Source organism: Cygnus atratus, chromosome Z, assembly GCF_013377495.2.
Source record: "Cygnus atratus isolate AKBS03 ecotype Queensland, Australia chromosome Z, CAtr_DNAZoo_HiC_assembly, whole genome shotgun sequence".
NCBI classification, from domain to species: domain Eukaryota; kingdom Metazoa; phylum Chordata; class Aves; order Anseriformes; family Anatidae; genus Cygnus; species Cygnus atratus.
Genome location: NC_066396.1, coordinates 29,339,700 through 29,364,702, shown reverse-complemented (window position 1 = coordinate 29,364,702; position 25,003 = coordinate 29,339,700). Strand labels below are relative to the sequence as shown.

Below are 25,003 nucleotides of genomic sequence, written 5' to 3'. Positions count from 1 at the left end.
TGACAAACTCCCAACCGACCCCGAACATGTGTGGGATTTGCTGCTGTACCTGGATCCATACAAGTCCATGGGTCCAGATGGAATTCGTCCCAGGGTGCTTAAAGAGCTGGCTGACGTCATCGCGGGACCTCTCTCAATTATTTTTCAACAATCTTGGGAATCCAGACAGGTCCCAGTAGACTGGAAGCTGGCAAATGTTGTGCCAATTTTCAAGAAGGGTAAGAAAGAAGACCCTAGCAATTACAGGCCTGTCAGTCCCACGTCAGTGCCTGGTAAAATTATGGAGAAGATGATCCTTGAAGTTACTGAAGCACACCTGGGGGACAGTGCAGTCATTGGTCCCAGCCAACATGGGTTCATGAGGGGTAGGTCCTGCCTAACAAATTTGATTTCCTTTTATGATAAGATCACCCTTCTAGTTGATCAAGGGAAAGCAGCTGACGTGATCTTTTTGGATTTCAGCAAAGCTTTTGACACGGTTTCCCATAGGATCCTACTGGACAAAATGTCCAGCATACAACTTAATAAAAACATCATATGATGGGTGAGCAATTGGCTGACGGGCAGGGCTCAAAGGGTAGTGGTAAATGGGGCCACATCTGGCTGGTGGATGATCACTACTGGGGTCCCTCAAGGCTCCATTTTAGGACCAGTCCTCTTCAATGTTTTTATAAATGATTTGGATGTAGGATTAGAAGGTGTTTTGAGCAAATTTGCTGACGACACCAAACTTGGAGGAGTTGTGGACTTGGATAACGGTGGAAAGGCCTTGCAGAGAGACCTGGACAGATTGGAGAGCTGGGCGATCACCAACCACATGAAGTTTAACAAGAGCAAGTGCCGGGTCCTGCACCTGGGACTGGGCAACCCTGGCTATACGTACAGACTGGGCGACGAGACGCTGGAGAGCAGTCCCGCAGAGAGGGATCTGGGGGTTGTGGTCGACAGCAAGTTGAATATGAGCCAGCAGTGTGCCCTGGCAGCCAGGAGGGCCAACCGTATCCTGGGGTGCATCAAGCACGGCATCACTAGTCGGTCAGGGGAAGTGATTGTCCCACTCTACTCTGTGCTGGTGCAGCCTCACCTCGAGTACTGTGTGCAGTTCTGGGCACCACAGTACAAAAAGGACATTAAACTGTTGGAGAGTGTCCAGAGGAGGGCTACGAAGATGGTGAAGGGTCTAGAGGGGAAGACATATGAGGAGCGGCTGAGGTCACTGGGCCTGTTCAGCCTGGAGAAGAGGAGGCTGAGGGGAGACCTCATCGCAGTCTACAACTTCCTCGTGAGGGGAGTGGAGAGGCAGGTGACCTATTCTCCATAAACACCAGTGATAGGACCCGCGGGAACGGTGTCAAGCTGAGGCAGGGGAAGTTTAGGCTGGACATCAGGAAGAGGTTCTTCACCGAGAGGGTGGTTGCACACTGGAACAGGCTCCCCAGTGAAGTAGTCACTGCACCAAGCCTGTCTGAATTTAAGAAGCGATTGGACTGTGTACTTAGTCACATGGTCTAAACTTTTGGGTAGACCTGTGCGGTGCCAGGAGTTGGACTTGATGATCCTTATGGGTCCCTTCCAGCTCAGGATATTCTATGATTCTATGAGTATTGTGTCCAGTTCTGGGCTCCCCAGTACAAGACGGGCATAGAACTACTGAATTGAGTCCAGAGGAGGGCTACTAAGATGGTTAGAGGACTGGAGGAACTGTCATATGAGGACAGGCTGAGAGAGCTGGGCCTGTTTAGCTTGGAAAATAGAAGATTGAGGGGAGACCTCATCAATGTGTATAAATATCTGAGGGGACGGTGTTGAGAGGATTGAGCCGGTGTCTCTTCAGTGGTGCGCAGCGACAGGACAAGAGGCAACGGGCACAAACTGAAACACAGGAAGTTCCGGCTGAATATGAGAGGGCACTTCTGTACTGTGAGGGTGACAGAGTGCTGGAACAGGTTGCCCAGAGAGGCTGTGGAGTCTCCTTCTGTGGAGATACCCAAAACCCTCCAGGGATGCCATCCCGTGCAATGTGCTCTAGGTGATCTTGCTTGGCAGGGGGGTTGGACTAGATGATCTTCAGAGGTCCCTTCCAACCTTGTCCATTTTGTGATTCTGTGATTCTGTCAAAGGGACCATCAAGCAGGTAACTGATTATACTTAGAAGCAAAAGTTTACTGTCTAATGCCTGTGGGTTTCTTTCAAAAGATATTTGGCATTGCACAAAATGCTGAGGTTTTCCAGATTACAGCACCTAATTTTGGTCAAGAAAATCGTAAAAGTGTCTAACCACCTTGCTTAGCTGACATATTCAGAGTGTCCCCAGCAGTTGTTTAGCCATTTGAAGCTGGAAGGCACAGGATAGGATATATGAGAGAGGATAGAAAGACAGAAAGGATATATGCTTTCTGTCTGTTCATTTAGGAGACTAAGAAGGAATTGTCTTGCATGTTAGACAGGGTAGCCTCAGCTGTTAGGTTTCTTTTCTGATCCTGAGGACAGTCAGGAAGATTTTCTAAAAGAAAGGGTATCTAATTGGCATATATACCTAGTGCTTTTATGCGTCTGTATGGAACAAAAACAGATCTAATGATAGGGTCTTTGAGAAATTGTTGTAAGTTTTATGTGAAATTTGCTTGCTGGCTTACACTTTTCTGTGAATATCTACATTCCTATAAGATAGTTATTGTTCTGGACTGCTCACCTCATGTCCTAACTTTTGCCCCTCTTTGAAAATTGTATGGGATAGACTATCACCTTACAGTCTGTCCCCATATCTGTGATGGGGAGCTGAAGTGCTACTGGAGCAACCCAGAGGACAGGTTGTAATTGAGGTCCTTCTTAGTCCTGGGGAAGGAGCAAGTTACTTCACACCTTTACATCCCACCCCCCATTTGACTTGCTGCAAAATGGAGCTACTGTGTCTCTGCTCATCTGTTTCAGGGTATCTTGGGCAAATAACTTTTCCCATACATCCAAGAAATACCCACCTGAAAAAAAGCATGGGAAGGAGTTGTGGTGGTTTAGTCCAAATAATTTCTGGAAAGGGTGTGCATGAGGAAAAAGGATTGCCCGCAACCCTTAGCTCAGTTGGCAGTGTTGACTGAACCTTCAGGATTCTGCTTTGCTTGGGTTTATCAGGAAGAACCATCCCTTCTAAAAAGCCCTCGCCAGTTAAAAAAGCAAAAAACCATTATGTATCAGTTCTTTAAAAGCAGAAATATTTAATATTTAATTTTAAAATAATATTCAGAGAGAAAAGGAAAGTATTCCCATTTGGGACTATTCAACCTGAAGAAGAGAAGACTCTGGAGTGGCCTTATTGCAGCTTAGCAGTACTTAAAGAGGGCTTATAAAAAAGATGGAGAACAACCTTTTGCTCAGTCAGATAATTATCTGACAAGACAAGGGGGAAACGGTTTTAAACTAAAAGAGGGGAGATTTAGATTAGAGGTTAGTTGTAAATTCTTCACTCAGAGGGTGGTGAGGCACTGGAACAGGTTACCCAGAGAGTCTATGGATGCCCCATCCCTGGAGGTGTTCAAGACCAGATTGGATGAAGTCCTGGGCAACCTGATCTAGTGGGTGGCATCTCTGCCCATAGCAGGGGGGTTGGAACTAGGTGATCTTTAAAGTCCCTTCCAACCCAAGCCATTCTATGATTCTAGTTCTTTCTGTTGCCTGATAGCAATACGGCATCCTTAATTAAGAAACTATTACTTTCTTTCCTTAAAATACAATGTGAAAAGTCTTGTGAAATGCTACAACTATGTTATTTGATTGGAAAATTGGTTTTTTAACACCTATCCAATGTTTAATATTCCATTTTCTCATAGATTTTAAAATAAAATCACCATGAGAAAACATTCCTCTTTTGAAAATGGATTCAGATAATTTTTGTTAGAAGTAAATTTGAAGTCCCGAGTGATTCCTGAACTACAGACACTCCCAGAGCAGTACTTTTTGAAGGTCTATTCCAACCTAGATGATTCTGTGATTCCCTTACCCCCCCCCCCCCCCATTGCTCCGGTTCCACACACATTTGTCCCTCCCAGAGCAGTCCCCTGACTTGTCTTTGTTTGTTTGTTTGTTTTGTTTTCTTTTTCCATATCTAATATACTGGGTCTGGCCAGGATGGAGTTAACTTTCCTCACAGCAGCCCATGTAGTTCTCTGTTTTACATTTGTGGCTAGACAGTGTTGATAACACATCAGTGTTTTGGCTCTTGCTGAGCAGTGCTTGCACAGTGTCAAGGTTGCCTCTCCAACCCGCTGCCCCTCAAAAAAGTCCAGTAGGCTGGGGGTGGGCAGGAGGCTGGGAGGGAATATTTCCAGGAGAGCCGATCCAAACTGACCAAAGGGATATTCCATGTCATATGATGTCATGCTTGCAATAAAAGCTGAGAAAATGGGGGAGGATGCAGGAACATCCATCGTGATGGCATCTGTCTACCTTAGTGGCTGCAATGTGTACTGAGGCTCTGCTTCCCAGGAAGAGGCTGAACATCTGCCTGCTGATGGGAAGTATTAAATAAATCCCTTATTTTGCTTTGTTTCTGCGCACAGCTTTTGCTTTCCTTATAAACTGTTGTTGTCTCAGCCCAGGAGCTTTTCCATCCTGCTTTCTTCCCGTGTGCTCTTAAGGAGGGGAAGTGAGAGAATGGCTGGGTGGACATCCGGCAGTCCACATCTAGGCATTGAATACTCTGGCAACCCCGGCCTGCAAATACTCTTTCTTCATCCAGCTTGCCTGTGCAGAATTGGTTCTTTAATATTGTGTTAATGAGAAGAGCTAGTGGTATCAGAGAAAAAAATGATATAACTGTTTTTCTGATTATTGTCTTTTCTTCAATTATAAGTTTTTAAATTCTTCTCTGTTGGCATGGGTTAGTCTTGTGCAGTCTTTTGGGAGTGGAACTGGCTTTGTTTTATCTCTTTAGCTTGCAGTGCACATCACAAGTACTTTAAAGCAGACTTTTTTTTTCTTTTTTTTCTTCCTTTTTTTTTTTAATGAAATTTAACAAACAGTAAAACAGAATGTGGATTCCAGTAATAGTGAAATACAACTATGTCTGCCTGTAAGATGTGCTGATTTATATTCTATTCACATTAACATCAGGGAATTCTAATCCTTTATTCAATGAAAATCACAGCAGAAAACCACACCATAATACTAAAGAAACACACAATAAATCATATGAAGAAGTGCAGCTGAACTTCTGTGTATGACAGAAGTTTGAAAAATGACCTAAGCAGCTTATATGGCTAGGTTTTATTTGTAAAAACAACTTATGTACTTGGGAATTTAACTTCACTGAAAGTCAACAGTATTAAGTCCTCAAAAATCATGTAATTGGTTTTGAGCATTTTGTTCTTCCCTATATAGCACATTCTCTCCATCAAGCCAACATGAAGATAGGTATCACTTGATTTTGTAGAAGTATGGAGGAAAGATGCACAGCTGGGATCACCAGCTTGTTAAAAAGATTTCACTGTCCATCAGGATATTTGTGTGGTTTTCTACGTTTTAACAAAGCTGCTTCAGCTCAAAGCAAAGCGCCTGTACACTTGCCTTTTATATGCCTGTGTCCATGAACACTTCTTTCCACCCCTCAGACTTGTTTGCAGACACACGTACACACCGGTGCATTGGTATGCCAGTATGGTTTCCTGTGTCTTCGCATCAGACCTTACTCAGTAGCCAGCTTGGGATGCCAAACCCTGCACACACAGCAGCCTCCTCTTCACAAAGTAATAGCTGTGGTTAAGATGTCATTCTCCATAAATCAGATTTGGCAAGGGTGACGGCAAAGGGCAGGAGCTGAAGTTGTCTTTGCAGGACCTGAGCAATTTAAGTGGCCTTAATCCTCCCTCTTATTATGCTGGCTTTGTGGAAGGTAGATGGACTCACTTTAACTAGAAGGAATGAGCTTTTTTTTCGTCTTTTCTTTTTGGTCACATCAACAAAAGACCTGGGAAATTCCAATTAATTAGCACGCCTTGGGCTAATGAAAGAATAAAATTGAAATAAAAATGTCTGAAGCTCTGAGAAGAGTGGAAGCATGTAGTGACAATAGAGATTTTAAATATTTGTGGCAGTTTGTGTAATTTTCCCAGGGTTTGCCTCTCATCACCTCGAAGGGATAAGAGTGGAAAGACAAGTATAAGGGTTTGTTTGGGTCATGATGTAATAACATATCAGCTTTTAAGAAATCTAAATAGGCCATAACATGAAGAATGGTGATAATGACCTCTTCTAAAAGTAAGTTTAAATAAGATTTTTAAAAAGAATCACTGTCCTTTTACTATTGCAGTACACCTTACTGGCCATATATTTCTTAGAACAAGACTGGCTGTGGAAACAGTTGTAGAAATTTCCAGAGAAGTCATGGTAATCGTGCAGGTGGACTCTTGAGTAAATTATTAGTCTACAAAATGCTTTTCTAAACTGCTCAGAGATATTCTTAAATTCTGAATTGAGAAAATGCAAATTGCATATAAGTAGGTGCACCTTTATAGTAGAGAATATTCTGTTAACCACAGAAGTCTCTTTTTATGAGTTGCACTTGGCTATTGGCCTCTATATCTTTGCATCTCTTAGTTTCACTGGTCTTTATGTTTCCTTATGGACATGCCTTTCTGAGTTTCTGAACTTATGGACTTTAGACAAAACAGTCACAGCTACTGAATCCAAGGTGTGTTTGAGCTGATTGTCATGAAGGTGGAACAACCAGAGATTTAGTGTGGTAACTTTTTTAATGATTAAAATAACATCCATCAGAAACATTATATTTTTCTTTCAAGTTCTTTGTTCAACAGCAACAACAACAAGGGGTGCCTTTCTGTTGTGTGTTGTGGAATGAGATTTTCATAATGCTTAGAGCTACTGCTAGTGTAGAAATTCAAACTTTGATAGTGTCTGATAGACATGCTTGAAATGTATATATCAGTTAACAAGATTATCACTTGAAAAGACAATTGTATTTTTACTGAAAAGTTTTTTGAGGTGGTAAAATGTATTGGTATTTAATGAAGCATGAAACTTTTAAATGAACCATGAAAGCAATAGTTAAACTAATTAGCTGAGTACAAAGCTTCTTAGAATACATACGTTATGTGGGCTGTATACTTGTTATTTCTGCCTAGTTAAACTGACAACTAGGATAAAGTTCTCACATTATCTTTTAGGAGAAACAACATTAAACAGTATCTTGTTTTTAACACAAGGAAAAAGAGAAAATTTCTTGTTTGTACTGCTCAGAAACTCAGGGACAATGCAGTTTTAAAAAGTACGCTTTAGTTATCCTTGAACAATGGACTTAATCTGGGGAACAAAAACATACTGAATGCAACTGCAAGTCACTTACATTCCTGCTTGCATACTTCAAAAGCCAGTTTCTGCAGTTCTTTGCATGTTAACATTTGTTCTTAAATATTGTCACTATTCAACAGGTTGGCATTTGTTCTTCTTTTCTTCTGCTTGTGCAGTCTCTTGAAGGGGTAGTGAGACTTTCCTGAAAAGCAGGAATGAAATAACTTGAGCTATCCGTAAAGATCTAGAAAGAGGTTCTCACATGGTATTGTGATTTAACATTGGACCAAGCCTTTACTGCATGCTTTTTTGCTGAACAGATATCTCCTGCTGGATCATGAGATGCAATGACACTGATATGTAATGGTGCTGAGTGACACCTGGTCTGTGCTGGAGGTAGGAAGTAACCTCCTTGCTCTTGCATGCTCCCATGCAGCTGGTGGCAGGCTTTTCTAGGGGTAGGTTGTGATAATTCATTGGAGTTAAGGCAGTATACACCAGCTGAGTCTGTCTGCTTACTCTTAGTGCTCTGCCAGATGGAGCTAGCTTCCCTGTGTATAAGTGGTTAGAGGAGGGAAAAGATCTTCCCTTCTCCTGGGACCTGGATGGGCACTGCCTCTCTATTCCTCTCTTTGCTCACTGCTGATAGGACCATGCAGACAGGAGAAGTGAGTATAAAGTGTGCACAGGGAAGTATTAGACAGTGTTTACACACAAGACCAAGCATAGCCCAATAAACACAGCAGCAAGAAATCAGAAGATATTGTGTGAACAAGGGGTATAATACTATGCTACCTTGCTTCAAAAATCTTTTCGGTAATGTTCTGCAAGTGCCCATGGTTACAGATAACAAAGCTCCTGTCTACCTTTTTCTGAAACACTAAGGATATGGAGATAGCAGAAAATATCTCATCTGAGCATCTTTTAATTAAAATTAGGGGGAAAAATACTTCAGGAATGTATTGAAAAAATGCTAAGTATGTATTTTTAATGTGAAGAAATGCACAAAAGTGCTGTGAAGGTTCAACAGTGTTACAAGGAAATTGTTGTGGGGAAAGAAGTGTTACAAGGTGCAGAATTATTTTCCTAAGGTGTTATCTTAGTTGTCTGTTCTTCAATAGGGAGATATGTTGTTTCCCTTCCAGTTTAGTGCAGATTTTACAAAAATTGAATGCAAATTACTTATTTCCAAAAGTGATTCATCCAGGTAATGATTTCCTAATCCTGCTTTGCACTCTTTTGGGTGGCTCACTGGTACATGATAGTTCTGCATTGCAGACAGGTGATATCAGCAAAGCAGTATTCCAACAATACTGATGGAATTTATTGGCTTATTTTGCAGTTGAGTACAGCAGTGTTAAAGGGGCAAAGTTTTTCTCTACAGATTTTGTCTGGAGTCATACCATACATAGTATATTGGGAAGTTTTAACAATACTTCTATTTTTTTTTCCGTCAAGTTGTGCCTCTTGCAAGTCAGTTGATAAAAATAATAAACACAACAGTTTATGCTCTCATGCTTGTACATACATATGCTCTGTGTTCACTTAAGTCAGATTCAAACAGTATTTTCCCAGTGGGAGTGGAACTCGAACTCTCATTTCATTGCTATCTCTTCTCCTTTTTTTTTTTTATCTTGTTTTTTGTTTTGTTTGTTTGTTAATACCTGTGTATTTCCATTTTGGTTATAATTGTAATTTTTACTGTTAATATTGTAATGATATTTTAAGGAGCTGGCAAATACTGAAATTGAGAATGTGAAACTTTTTTTTTTTTTTTTTTTTTTACCATCAGATTAATTTACTATCAAGGTAATATATTGCATTACTTCACTAGTGGAGTTTCTCTTAATTCATATCAGTTATTAGAGAATAATATGTGGCTTGCACAATGTATTCATTTTTCAGAAAGACAGACTAAGTGGTCAGACAAAGGTTTGTAGGTAGAAACTTAAAAGAAGATGCCAGGAGAAACTCACATCTCAGAGAAATGGTACACACCATAGACCAGAGATGAAAAGGAATATGTTATCTGTACTAGAAGAGAACATACTGTACACTATCCTAACAATGACAAAAGGGGAAGCACATGTATGTAGAAGATCACTTAAAGAAAAAAAGAGAGAGAACAAAATAATGTACTTTCATCAAAAACAAATAAGGAGTTCATTACAACTTAAACATTTATATTTTAGTCCAGTTAAACATTTACTGGTTTGCGCAGTAGTTGACTGATAACTTCCTATTTTTTATGCAAAATAAGCAAACAAATCAGCTCTCAAACACACTTTTTAATAAATGGGTGACCTTCCTTTTATAAATTAAACTGATAGTTTATAATGAAATATAACAAATGTATTCAGATCTAATTGAAAATCAGTTTTACAGTGTGTGTTTTCTTCTGGAACTTCCCTGAACCTAACAGTTTCATAATATAGTCTTAGTTTAGTCATTAAAAGACCACTGTTTTCATTTGTTTAAATTCAGTGGTTAAAGTGTTCCATAGAAGTAGATGATCTCATTGCTGTCTGCTTCAAACCAGCTGAGTTAATTACCTGCAAGGTATTGTTTTCACCGGTCAGTTCTGGATAATTTTTTACCCTGGTTTCACTTGAAGGGAGACATTGTTTTTTATTGTGCTTTGTCAGTCTCTTTTGTCTCACAGTAGAGCTGCTGAAAGTACATGCTTGATTACTTCATACAATGAATGGCAAATAGCATTGGAAATTAGTGCAAGCTAATTTACCAAGTGCATTCTGATAGTAAAGAAACTGCCTTTCCACGACTGAAAGCATGGAGAGCTTTCACAGTGCATGCATAATACTTTCTTATAATACAATATGGTCATACAATTCTGTTTAGTGTATTTCCTCAAGATTATTTTTCTTGATTGCAAAGATTAAGTCTCTGCAAACAGTTACAAACATGGGAATTGCCAATACCCAGATTAATGGTCTGTCTAACCTACTGTTCAGAGTGGACACTGCTGGAGGTTTTGGAGGAAATAGCTTACTAACAAGGCATTGCTAGTTCTAAGTGTTAAGAAAATCGTGAGCTAAGATCAAGACCATAAGGCTAGAAAGAGTGTTTTTTTTGTTGTTGTTGTTTTGTTTGTTTGTTTTTTGTTTTCAAATGTGGGGTAGTGGTGTTGTATTTGTATTTACTTATTGGTTTATGGTCTTCAGGACCTCAACTTTAGAATTTTCTAACTGCAAAATTAATTTGTTTAAGAAAATAAATGTCAAGACTCACTGTCTGATATGTAGTGTCAGTGTGGGTTGTGAAACTTATTTATTTCACAAGACTTGCAACAAAAATCATAATCAGGCAACTTTTGAGCCTTAGTGTAGTAATTTCCATGTACCCTGAAGAATTGCAGATTGTATCCCATACACAAGTTGCTCATTCCTAACATATTTTTGACTGACTTTTGTGTAGTTAAACTATGAGCCTCAAAGTCTACCAGTATGGGTGTATAAGCCCAGATTCCCAAATAGATGGTACCAGTGCGAAGAAGAAGCCCAGATTCCCAAATAGACTCAGACTTTGGTTGACCCTGTGCTAATAGAAGCAAATAGCAATCTCCCCCTAGTTTTTTTGTTGTTGTTGTTGTTGCTGTTGTTGTTTTCTTTGAAGCTGCAGTTTAACTCACTTGCCTTCTAAAGAGGGTTTCAGGGGATCTCAAATCCACAGCTGGTGTCTCTTTCCCTAGGTGTCTCCCTGGCTGGTGTCTCTTTCCCTCGGTAGGTGACATGCAGTAGTCTTCTTAAACAATGGAAAAGTGGCTGTTGTGTTCAAGGACACAGGGGAAAACGTTATAGCTCTCTAATAGTTATTAATAATATGACTAAAACTCGTGGAAGGGAAGCCTGAAAGAAACTGGCATCCCCAAGGAGAGACGGATGGAGGTATTTCTCATCTGGAAAGTTTTCCATGGAACGCTTGGAGTGTGTTCAGTCAGCAGCTACTGTGAAGTCCCTCCAACCAAGGTACCACCAACCTTGCAGATATGGTGGCATGATGCAAGGATGTATACGGTTCTGCAACATGTTGAAGATCCACCATGCTATCGAAAAAGACCAGATTTTGTTCAAAAGGACTTTGATGGCTTACATCTAATCTATGTGAAGAACAAATTGACACAGTCTTACTGATTGCGTTGGCCTGTCTATTGTCTTTAGTATTTATTGTCTTACAGTATGCTGTTTTGTGTGTATGTTTCTTTCCTGCTCTTAGTGAATGCAGAATCCACACAAACAAAACTGGAAGCCTATAAAAAGGGAAACACTAAAACTGACCATTTCCAAAGCGCTAACTACTGCACAACCAACAGACAGAAAAACCCTTAGGGAAATTACCTTTGGTCCTTTGTTACAGTTCTTTCATTTCTAGTTGACACTCTTAACAGTAACAACGGGATAGATTTTCAGATAATCTTAATAGTTTTTTTGGTTTGTTTTGTTTTTTTAATATATATTGATTAATTCAATTACTGAAGAATGTAATGATCTAAGGGGTGACTTAATTTGATCTAATGTTATGTATTTGGTATGTTGTGTGTTTCAGAACACTAAACAACTAAAACTGGTTTTAGAATAATAGCACTATAGAACAGCTTGGGTTGGAAGGGACCCTTAAAAATCATCTATTCCAACCCCCCTGCCATGGGTGGGGACATCTTTCGCTAGATCAAGTTTCCCAAAGCCCTGTTCAGTGCAGCTTTGAACACTCCAGTGATGGGGTATCCACAACTTCTCTTGTTAACCTGTTCTAGCGTCTTGCCGCCCTCATCATGAAAAATTTCTTCCTTATATCCAATCTTAGTCAACCCTTAGTCAACAGTTTAAAGCTGTTACCCGTTGTCCTGTCACTACAAGTGCTGGTAAAAATCTCTCTCCATCTTTCTTCTAAGCCCCCATTTTATGTATGAAAGGCCACAATAATGTCTCCCCAGAATCTTTCCTCCAGACTGAACAACCCTAACTTCTCAGCCTCTCTTCATAGGATATGAGCTCCAGCCCTCTGATCATTTTTGTGGCAGTTCTCTGAACCCTCTCTAACAGGTTCATGTTTTTCTTAGGCTGAGGACACCAGAACTCTATGCCATACTGCAGATTGGGTCTCATGAGGGCAGAACAGAGGTTAATCACCTCCCTTTGCCTGCTGGCCATGCTTCTTTTTTTGCTGATGTATGTTTTTGTTTTATTGTCATTTATACATGGAAAACATAATTTACAATTACAAAAGTTAGATACAGGAATTTCATAGTATAACCTGAGATACTATGTAGAATTAATGAGTTTCTACTCTTGGCTCAGGGAAGTAGACAAAGAAATTGCTGTTTTTCAGTCAATATCTGATAAAAGAAAATGTGTTTACATAGAAACTTTTCATTCCAGAAAAATAAAATGTCTCCAGAAAGCACAACAGTGATATGAACTAAGAGAATCCCATTCTACCTAAATTAAAGTAGTTATATTTTTCTGTATTCTTTGAACATTCTTCAGAAGTTTGTGGTGAAATATTTTTCCATGTCAAGGATGAGTGAAGCTTACCTATTAACTAACTATAAAGAATAAATAGGGAAAATAGGCAAGCCAAGGAATGAGGAAGAGAATGGATTAAAATATTTCCATAAAATATTTTTACTGTTTATACTTGTTAGCTATTACAGTTAGATATTGATAAAGAGCAGTTTTTATTTGTGTGTAATATGTTTATTTGGAATAAATGACATGCTAAGTACCTGCAGCTCTTCCTGTTATCCAGCTCAGGTCTGATTCCACCCCCTCCTCTATTTTACAATACTCATGCCTTTATTAAGCTATCTCCTGATTTAAATCTTTGTATATAAGGAAATAAATTGATTCTTATTTATAGTATTGGTTCCATGTATTTTTCTCATAATCTTCAGTGTCATTCAAAACCCAAAGATGCCCTCCAAAGAGGTTCCCATTTATCTCAGCTGATGTGGATTCAAGATATTCCTGGTGCCTGTCCTTCCACTGAAATGAACTTTTTAGGCTTCAGGTCAAAGATATGGCAAACTTTGACTGACAGCTCCTCTGGCTCTGTGGGTGTATCATGCCAAATGTTAATCCAGGACAGAGTCATTCTGCCTGGTCAGATTTATTCAACACCTTTGAGCAAGTTTTCTGACAGTTTGCCTTTCAGCAGCAGACTTGGGCTAGCTCAAGTGTCAATGTTGCATCCATTTAACTTTATGCTGGTCAGATGTGAGCTGTACTCCAGCAACTGTATCAAAGCCAGCATATGCTTCCTATCTTGTGTTCTAACATAGCTCAACGCTCAAGCCTGATTCAGATCAAACTAATACTTCTTGGTGACCTGCAGGACACAGATGAGATATTAATGGTGGGCTTTTGACACACATATCTCTGTGAAACTGTAGATAAAATGTTATGACTTCGCTTTCCATAGCAGTAGTCTCTTCGTAGTCTCTTTCAATGGTGGGAGCTGATGATAGGTGCTTTTCTCCTTTTTCCTTTTAATTGGAAGAATTGTCATTTTTCCCCATGACAGCAAATGTTTGTGAATGATATAAAGAAGAAAACTTTTTGCTTCTCTACCAGAGAAATGCACAAAGAAATGTTTATCAGAGCCAGAGTCTTACCCTGCTTTTGTCTGTCATAGCAGTAGTAAAGTCTAAGTACTTCTTTTTTTTTATTTTTTATTTTCTTTTTATTTTTTTATTTTTCTTTTTTTTCTTTTTTTTTCCTTTCAGTAACTGGTGAACACTGAGGGTGCTTTTTATGCACTGATAATAAGAGCAAAACTTCTAATTGGAAGATGAAAAGGGTTGTATTGAGTATGCAATTTCTATTGTAACAGTAATGGTTTGGCACTACTGCCTTTTGGTTTTCATTTTGAGGATTTTTCTTCTGACATCTATGTTCCAAGGAGGAACATATCCTATGTTTAATTTTGTATAAATAACAATCTAATTTTATGGTTGCAGGTTGTCATTTGAACCAACTAGATGACGTATGGCTTGTCCCTAAATAAAAATTTGGCAAGTGCATAGGCCTTCATTTCATGGTATGATGAATAAGATATTATGGTTACCATTGAAATTTCTTGAGGTGGCTTATGTGTGAAGGGCATTATGTTGTTATCCAGGGAAGAATCAGTATATATTTCTTACATTTTTTGTGTGTCAGAATTGTTGCAGTGCAAAATAGTAGTTTTACATCTTATGAAGCTGTCAATATATATAGGCTCTACAAGCTTCACAACTGTGTTTCACCGTCAAAAACAGCCAGATTTCTTATGTTAGTATAGTATAGCATGCTTCCCTGCCTTTTGTATGCTTTGGTGCAGAAAGCCTTTGGTTTTACATGATGAATGTACCTTTCTAAAAACAGCTGACTGCACATATGTAGTATGCACACATATATAGGCATATTATGTAGTGTTATCTATTTTATGTGAAGTGAATGTGTCATGTAATTATTTCATTCCTGTTCATCTCATCCTTTTGCTAGAGGAGTAGCATTCATATTACTACCGGGGACAGCTTATGTTTTTTGTATAATAATTTTGCTGGCTGTTTCCCTTTTAGCACGCTGTAACATAGTGGAAGCAACTACTGAGTAGCATACTGGTTCAGCTGTAGTGAGTTCAAAAGGTAAATTACTGCACAGGAAAGAAAACAAAATGACTTTCTCTTATTCTTTCGATCTAATTGGAGATCTATGAGGAAATCACAAAATAATCCCATAGAGTTTAAAAGCTGCTTTTTGTGTACCCCAAATGGAGTTAATTGCAGTACAAGGAATTCTTTTATATGTTTGCCCTTGGAAACGTCCAGTCCTTCTAGTTAAATTTTATGTTGGGTTAGTATGTATTGTCTTCTTTTCTTATCCTTGATTTTTCAACTAGATGCTATATTCTTCACTTATATTTCTGAATAGTAGCAGTAAGTAAATTATATTTATTAAAGGGCTGACATATTTCATCACAAAGACTCCATTTTGATGGTATTTCATATAATCAACTTGTAAAATCTATACCTGAGTTGGATCACTCATGTACAGCACTTTGGATCCCAGTAGACTGAGGATCACGTATGTGCTCCTCACAAATATGTCAGATATTAATAGTTATTACTAGTTAGTCAAAGAGAAGAAGAGTTTGAGAAAAAGGTTCTGACCTTTGAAACAGATCTCTTTTTTGTTTGTTTGTTTGTTTGTTTTAGAAAAGCTATCATTTGAAGTTCCTAGGGTGAATTACGGATTTTTAAGATAATCCTATCTCCTTACGGTGACTGTGAGGGCCATGAGTGCCTTAATATACTTCTTTCTGGAGTTCTCAACCCATCTGAACAGCCTTGTGACAAAATGAGTTGTGCAACCAAGTCAAAAGTAGATTCATTTCAGAAAACGATTTAAACTCTTGAAGTACTTACAGTATTTGTCCTGGTACTGCTATCCTGCTTTGAGAAGTAGTCCAAACACAGGGAAGCTGCTAGAAATGTGAATAATCTTATTATGTATTTCCAACTGTGATGAGAATTTGGTAGACATCCAGCAACTTCCATATCATGACCTATTTTAACTTCTCCATCTTGATGTCTTTTAATGCGGGGGATCTTGTAGACTACCTAAATCAAGACGCAGAGTACACAGAGCATTTTGCAGTTAGTCCCACTTGCCATCTACCTCTGTAATCATCTGCTACTGTGTTAACAGCCATCAGCTTTGAGTCATGGCTGCAGTGACTAAGAACAGACTGTGGCCTTTTAAAGTCCAGAATGCTACTTTGCTCAATCCAGCTCAAATTCCTCTCCCCAGGCCTCTGAGGAATGCTGGGTCCCAGCTATAACTCTCTCCTGCCAGGAAAACGTGTGTGCTTTGCCACAGCAGACCTACTGCAGGGGTAACAATTGGAATGCATGCTTAGAGTCCCCATGCTTTTCTGGACAGCTAGTGGTAGGAGTGATGGAATGGCTTTCAGTGCCTTGTAGCTGTGGGATTTGGTACAACTCAAGGCACAGTGGTGTTCCTCTAGCCTCCTTGGGTTCTCTCTCCCTTTCTGCAGAGAATGCTGTAGTTATGACTTGGTTGTCCCTCAGCTGAAGACTGCTCTTGTGCCAAGTCTTCAAATAGTTTTTTTCTGATGTTTATCCATGATGTCTGGTCTTTAGTTCATGTACTTCAGCATGTTTGAAACATGCATAATTTATTAAATCCCCTTTAAAACATTCCTTTTTGTATTTGGAGAAGTTTGCAAACTCCTTGTGTTGATCCTCTGTTTCGTTCTCCTCTGAAGATACCAAATTCCAGTCTTCTTTGTGCAAAACAATATAAGTTCTGTGGCCTCATCATGGGTTCGTGGGAGATGAATACTAACCTGCCTCGTTTTGTTTTTTTAGGTGGCCTTGGTTATGGATCCCGGTCTAAGTCCAATGGAAAAGGCAGCTGCAACAATCTAGTAGTCACCAGCAGTCCCATTACAGTTCAGCGGCTGGGACCTGTTTCACCTGCTGCTAATCAAGTTTCAACAGCATGCAACCAGATTAGCCCTACCCTACAGAGGTCTATGGATGCTTCCAGCCTGAGTGTTCCTCCGTCAGATACAAGGTCTGTAACTTTTTTCTTTTTAGTACTTAAAAAAGAGGCCTTTTAAATTCTCTTGCCATTTAAATGCAACCTTTCTGATAATTATAATGGCCTAAATGATGCTTTGTTATGCCATGGCAAATTTAATTTGATATAATTTAATTCATGTCAGCTGTAATCATAGTGGTATAGATCATTCATATCAAGGGTAAAATGTGGCTAGAAATTTTCTATGCTTGATAGGTTTTTTTCTGTTCTATAAAGATTTTTATGAGCACTTAATCATATTTTTGCACAGAAAAAAATAAGCCAGGGACAGGAAATGCTAAGGAGGAAGAAAGTGGAAATAGTCCAAACGCGACATCTTCATGGGTAGTTATGTGTTTTAAGTGTAATAGCACTAAGAATATTATGCTGGTGCCTGGCAAGTAACAATGTCAGACAAAAAAAATATAATGCTCTGCTAATGCTTCTCTCTCCTTATCAACTGCTATTTCTTTCAAATTGTTCAAATGGTTAACACAAGTTAATAAGATCAATTGTTCCCTATCTGCAATGAGCTAGCAGTTAACTGCGTCTGTTAAGCTTTTCTTTTTTAAAATGTTCCAGTAACTTTTGAGATTATAGCTATGAGCACTACAGAAAAACATGAATGAAGGGAAAACAGTTGTTTAGACAACCTCCATATAGGTGCAGTAAGCACATCCCTGGATGTTAGTTAAGCAGAGTGAAAAAATATTCCAGCATGTTATGTGGGAAGCTACATACCCACTTCCGTAGACATGGCTTGTTCAATAATTGCCTACTTAGCTGAAATGTAACCGTTTCTATTCACAAAAGGCCACAAGAGCCTTTACTCTCTAAACAATTTACATTTTACTACATCACCTTATTGCAAGCCAAAGAACCATCTTGAAATAATTAAAACTGGTATTATGTAAATGGAAGAAAATCTTGCGATAATCTACTATAAGATACTTTGGAACATGTTGGACTTGATGATCCTTATGGTTCCCCTTCAGCTCGGGATATTCTGTTCTGTTCTAGTTCTGTCACTTCACTTGTGAAAACTAAGTTTTTTAGTACAATTAATGAAATTAATTATGCTTCTTATATGAACGTGTCAGGGAAAATCATTCACTGCTAAACTGATGACAAATGACAAATCCAGAGACATGCCTGTGTGACAGAGTAGAAGCAATAGAATGAAAATATCATTAGGCAATTATTACCTACTTAATACTCATAAGTTTTAGGCATGCCTGTAGGTTTTGTTATTTTTATGTGAATGTATGGTTGTGTGTACTATGTCAGTACTGAGTTATACATTTTTGTTTTTATTTTAAAGAAACATTTACTAAGGGTGAACTGAAGTTGAAACTCTGGCAGAATCCAACCTGTAGTGCTCCTAGAGTGTCTTTTAATGATTTATCAATGAAGACGTTATAAAATCAGTTTGTCACACAAAGAATGTCCATCTCAGCAATTTTCCCCTCAATTTAGAGCAGAACAAGTTTCAAGTTATATTTTAATTCACAGATTGTGGAAACGCTTTTTTTTTTTTTTTAATTGCTTCAGCATTAAACTGAATTTGCCTAAAGTAGTTACCCAAGCTAACTTCATAATCCTTCATGAGCTGAGTGAGTGCCTCCTCTTCATTGTGGCTTTTAGGACGCAACATGAACTGTACTCTGGCAGTTCAATCCAAAACAGCTTTTTGGTTGAACTGACCCAAACTAAAATGTCTTATCTTGATTTTTACTGATGTGGGGTGGAAAGTTGGCTAAACTGCAGTTTTCCTGCAGATATCATCAAATTTTGGTATATAGACCAAGAGGAATAAAACCTTTCCTCCATCTTTTCTGAGAGTTTCCCAAAAAAATTTTCAGAGGAGTGAGTTATGCTGCTTAAAACCAAATATAATACTGCCACTTACTGCAATGCAAGTGAGAGAAGGACCTAGGAAAGAAAAAAGGGTTCTTGGCTAGTAAAACAGAAGAGCATGCAGAAAGGTAGGAAAACATAGTTTTCACTCTTCTGTATTTATGTCTAAGATCATGAGTTATACTTGACACTGTGACCTGTGTACACAGAGGCAGAATACAGTGACAGCTGGAATATCTTCTAAATATTCATAAAAATCTGGTCCAAACTCACAGCTGGTTTAGATTACAGTAAGCAAATATGCCAATTAATAGCATCTGAGAACCTGGCACAGTGTTATAGTTGGTCCTTCATTTTCATTTTCATATTAAGTAAATTTATTTTTCCCCAGAAAACTTCTTAGTCATGGTGTGGGCTGGGTTTTAATGAATTTTTCTCTGTTTTGGGAGCTGGAATCTTTGTTACTTTGGAATGTAGAGGCTTAATTGAGAACCAAACTTCTTCAGATTATCTGGCTCTTACTTATTATCTACTTTAAATACTTGTCCAATTTTTAAAATCCTTTGAAATGCAGTTTATCTCCAGCTTCACTGACAGGTGTGTTCCTTTGTGTTAGGCACTGGTAGCTTTTTGAATAAGGCTGGTCCTAATCCACATCTGATTAAAATTCTTGACATTAAAAAACAGACTTGTTACATTGATGCATGACTTTTCCTACTTATAAGAACGAAAATAAAAATCTAAATGATCAAGCTGGCGGAAGAAAGCCATCATTCTTATACTTTCCAGTTATAAATGTTTATAGCATAGCATGGAAAAATCAAACCTTACTTTTCTTACTCTGTTGAAGACTGGGTCTATATTGGGGTCACAGCATACTAGCACAGTTTATCTGCCTTATAATGAACAGTGCTTTAACAAAGCCCATTGATAACAGACCCAACAACCTGAATTATTTTTTTCTGCAAATAATTACCCATTTAGATGTAAATCTTACACAAGATTGACCTGATACAGCAATCACATTTTTCTCATTTTTCTTAATCAGAATTGTATTCATCATGTTAATTGTGCTTTTCTTTAACATTCTGTTTTGAAAGTAAATGCTATTTAAACCCCAATGGAGTAACATAACCTCCATAACAGTACCCTGTACCAACATTCAGTTTGAACAGGATGTTTCTTCATTATTCTTATACAGAAAATCAACCACCCATTACAAAAAGAAAAGTATCTTGAGAAAATGATTTTCAACTTCTGGAAAATGCTGTAATATTAAGTAACAGGAGAAAAAAAACATCACTAAGCAAGAAATCATGTGGGTGAGCTGAATAATATAACAAAGACTCCAGGATTTTTCAGCTTTAATCTGTGTGGCTGGAGTTGAACATGGAAAGCTACATACACTTCTCTTTATTGAATGGCTGTAACTAGTGTTAGCATACATTTTGTCAACCTTGCTAATGTAATTGAAAGATAATCCACAAATCTCCAAAGGAAAAAATTGTTTTACCAAACAAAATCATGAAAATTTGTTAAACATTAGCATATTCATTGGGGGTATCTCCAAAGCCATTGTTTAGGATCTGTTCTTGTTCTCTTGAATGAACTGATGTTGTTTTAAATGGGATTGAGATCCCCACTTTAGCCTGCCACCAGTTCTTAAATTAGGTGGTTTCATGTATCTTCACTGAAGCTGCAGTCACAGCAGCTACAATATGTGGTGCAGACATACTATGCAACTATGCACCTTAACAGATCTGTCTCATGGATCCTTGTCTCCTGAAGCAGAGTCTGCAAGAAAACCTTCCAGAACTGAAAAACAACTACAATACTATTTATCCTGAGTAGATTCTAAACTTGCTTACCTATTAAGAAAAAGAAGCTAGTAAAAGAGGTAGAAGTGCCTCCTTAAAGATGCTTGCTGTATGTATGTTGCAAGAAAGAGATGAAAGTTGTTTTTTTTGTTTTCTTTATAGTGCATACTTCCTCTTCTATACATTTGAAATTTGTAGTAATATAAAAACATTATAAGTAAAAACATTATAAAGTTTAAAGAAGTAAAAACATTATAAATAACTGACTATAGGAGTTTACCTTTATAAATAAGTATACGTTATTCCTTTCCCACAAATTTCTTTGAATTACTGTTTGTAAATATTTGATATACTGTTTAGTTAGAACTTCAAGAAATATTTTTAAACATGTAGTATTTAAAGTACCTATTGCCACTTACTAACTTTCTTTTGTTAAGTTAATTTGGCCTCCTGAAGTCTTTGTAGGATAGGAGAAACTATAGTGTACATTGTTTATCATGTGAGAAGGTGAGAAGCAGTGATTAAGTAACTTGTCTACCTTCAGAAATGCATTTTAGATTTAGAAGAGAAACCAGATTTTCTGTGTATTTGATCTACCATTTAAATTCTGTGTTTCTAAACTTCAAAAGTGTATGGTAAAAATCATAAATACAAGAATTAACCCCCAAATTGCAGAGGTTTTTGTTGTTTGTGAGATCTCCAGGTTTATCTAGATGCCAGGTTCTTTCTACTGCTCGAGCTCCTCACAAATACTAATTAATACAGTGATGACACCACTGGTTCCACCGGCTGGCAGGAAATCCAAGTGTGCCAATATTCAGAATTGAAAAATAAAGACATAAATCTACTTGTCCCCTACCCAGCATTTGTAGCTGTGAATCAGGGCACATGGTGTCCTTGTATTTCCTTATTATACTTTTATGTAGATACCAATATTGGTAGGAGCCTATGAGTTTTTTAAGCTACCTGTAGGATATTTGCAACCTAAACAAGTTTCTTAATCTTTCTATGACAAACTGATAACAGCAGCAAGATTACACTTTTGTGAAAAAAAAAAAAAAAAAAAAAGACTGCTGACTTAGAGGGAAATACATCATGAAACAAAAACTGAATGAACCCCTTCAACCAGTTCTTCTACATTATTAACTTATTTTGTTTGTTTTGTTAAGTTAGATATAATCTATATAATCTTGAGCTATTTCTGTATGCATTACAGTTGGCCAAGTGAAAAATGTTAAACATTTATTCTTTATTAATCAGTTTTCTTCTCCTTCTTTGCTAGAAAAAAATTAAAAAAAAAAAAAATAATAGTAATCTCAAATCAATGAGTTTCACACAAGGCAAGAGCATAATGCTTTAGCTTGAGAAGCCCAAGCCTCTTTACACCATGGTTGATGAAAAAAAAATCCTTTTATTTCTGCAGTGAAGTATCAAGAACCTTTAGAGCAACTTTTCTTCAAATCTTAAGTTAAAAGTTGGACTCCTAAGTATCTTTTTACATATTTTTTGCCTGTGTATGCCTCCTGGTACATCAACTGAGAGTACTTGAAGTTAGAAGTTTTTTCACATGTAACCTTCCTTTAGATTTATGTGTGTGTGAAGATTGAAGAATCACTCTATAGGAGTATATACACATGAAATTTGAACTGCTGAAGTGTCTAACTGCTTACTCATTTTATTATGCCTTTGTTCCAGGTCACTCTTGTCGTGTGAGTCTCTGGCCTCTACAACATCAAGCTTGTCAGAAAGTCAGTCCACTTTGAGCGTTAAGCAAGAGTGGTCGCATGGGTACAGGACACTTCCTTCTCTTCCTGCTGAACAAGGTTTACAAAATGGTAGTGAGCTGGGGGACTTACTAAATTTTCCACTTGCAACATCTTTGTCCAGTAGCTTCATATCTAATTCATTACCATCCTACTTATTTGGCATGGAAAATAGCCATTCCTCTTTCCCTAGTCCTCGCCATTCCTCTTCCCGGTCTCAATCTACCCGCTCCAAAAAGAGAGCACTCTCTCTTTCTCCTCTGTCTGATGGCATAGGGATTGACTTCAATACAATCATCCGTACGTCCCCAACCTCTCTAGTGGCCTACATCAACAGCTCCAGGACATCACCAGCTAACATCTCCCCACAGCCTGAGGTTTATGGACATTTTTTGGGAGTGCGAGGAAGCTGTATACCCCAAAACTACTCTGTTCCAGCTGCCCAGAAAGGTCTTCTCATGGCTAATGGCAATATCACCTTCCCAGAGTACATTGAGAATAGCGCTGGTGAATACCAGCGGATGCAGCAGTTGGAGCAAGCCAGCCAGCAGACGGAAACCACAACTAACATGGTGATCCAGCAGGGCATGCCTCCCATGGACAGCCAGGCCGTAAGTGCCCTGAAAAACGAACAGCTGGATGAATTCTCAGGCCATACAGTTGACATGCCTTCTCCACCCCCTCTGCCGCCACCTCCTCCACAAGGGCCTCCGCCACCATACCATGCTCACCAGCACCAACATGTGCACAGCCTCCCTGGTCACATGCAGCCTCTGCCTGTACCTCCATCTGCCCCATGCCCACAGCTCGAAGAAGATGGGGAGCTGGATGATTTCAATGGCAAGCATGGCTGTCGCTGGATTGACTGCAATGCACTGTATGACCAGCAAGAGGAACTTGTGCGGCACATAGAGAAGATTCATATAGACCAGAGGAAGGGAGAAGACTTCACGTGCTTCTGGGCAGGGTGCCCACGAAGGTTCAAGCCGTTTAATGCCAGGTATAAACTGCTGATTCACATGAGAGTCCACTCAGGAGAGAAGCCAAACAAATGCACAGTAAGTCTGAATTCCGTCTCCCTTACCAATCAAAGACTATATATTACTCATGACAATATAGAGAAGTTGTAATTCTGTCTCTGTTTCTAATGTTTTAATGTAACGTTCTGTTTTTTTGTTTGTTTGTTTGCTTTGGTTGGTTGGTTGGTGTTTTTTTTTGGCTAGTCTGCATGAATGAATGACTGCTTCATCTTTCCATCTAGATAGAAAGGAAAGGTATTCTTTAATTCGATATGTACAGACAGATAGGATTAAACAAAATTCTATTTTCTTAATTTAGAAAGCCTTTAATATAGACTGCAGAAGTGGCATGGTAGACCTTCATAAACTGAAGCTTAAGTACCATCAGTCACTGGAACTGTATGAACCATACATGGGGAAAAAGTGCTGCAGAATAAATGCCATAATCTATCTCCAAGTATTATTGCATGATGTTACTCTTTTTTCACTTGAGAAATTTTGGGGATCGTTTATAATGTAACCATGGGAAACTGAAAAAAGTTTTTGCCTTAGAAAAGAGGCAATTGCTTGTTTCATTACTAACAAAAACCAGACCTGCAGCCCTGTTGTCCTGAATACAGTAGGAAAAATACACATGGCAATTTCTCTGCTCACATCTTCCAGTAGTGAACATTCAACCCCCAAAGCCATGCTTTTCGTGCAGTTTTTCTTAGCATCACTGCAAGCTGGTCCCTTGCATACGTAATCACACAGGCCGATGATCTAGCCAGTAAACCCTCCCATCGGCTTATGTTTGGACTCCAGTGAAGCATCTATAATCTAATTCAGATTCTTGATTAGCTTTACATATAGGGTATATTTTGGATGACAATAAGCTTACCCACACTAAACACTCATTTAGAGCCAGCAGAAGACAGCCTCACCAGTGCTGTTCCTAGTCCTCAGCATAACCTAAGAAAGCAATGAACATGTTTTCTAGAAAGAACTGCTGATTGTTAATCATTTGAAAAAAATTGATTTGTTTATAAATTGTGTAATATAAGTTGGTGCAAGGAGTCTGTTTTGGTGTTTGTCTAGTTGAATGTTTCTCTTACAATTTGTTACTTATTCTAGATGTTTGCTTGTACAATAGATAGAGGAAATTTTTTCTTTAAGTTTTTGAACTCTAAAGGGCTCAATATTCTTCAGGAAGAGGAGGTATCTTCCCAGATTTAACTCTTGAATTTAAAACACCAGGCAGAGGAACTGTCACAACACTAGGAAGTTTATCTTTCCTTTTTTTTTTTTTTACACTAGAGCCTGAATGCCTGAATTCTCTGCTCTCTGAATCTCTTTCTTTTTTTTTTTTTTTTTTTTTTTAAATTCTATTATATCCTCTTTTCTGCTTTTGGGATATGTTGGATCAGAATTTACCATTAACTTCAGTTTCTTGGGCACTTCTTGTCAGCTTTCTGGGGAAAGACAGAGAAAAAAAAATAATTATTAGAAGTCAATAAAATAATTTTTGAAGGGAGTAGCACATGGAAAAAAAATCATACAGAGAAAACAGTATCCAGAAAGACAGCAAGAATGGTGAATGAACGCTGAAAGAGTAAAGCAATTACACAGGGCATTTGTAATAGGATATCTATGATGAAGGATCC

General features: G+C 38.3%; 1 protein-coding gene across 10 annotated transcripts in view; it reads left to right on the top strand.

The window, feature by feature from the left end:
* GLIS3 (GLIS family zinc finger 3) overlaps positions 1–25,003 on the top strand; it is a 206,337-nt gene that overhangs the window by 30,062 nt on the left and 151,272 nt on the right. For all 10 annotated transcript variants that reach the window (XM_050716144.1, XM_050716143.1, XM_035565811.2 and 7 more), the window contains exons 3-4: positions 16,691–16,898; positions 22,274–23,399. In XM_050716144.1, coding sequence (XP_050572101.1) covers positions 16,691–16,898; positions 22,274–23,399 — 1,334 coding nt within the window. The remainder of the gene's footprint in view (positions 1–16,690; positions 16,899–22,273; positions 23,400–25,003) is intronic.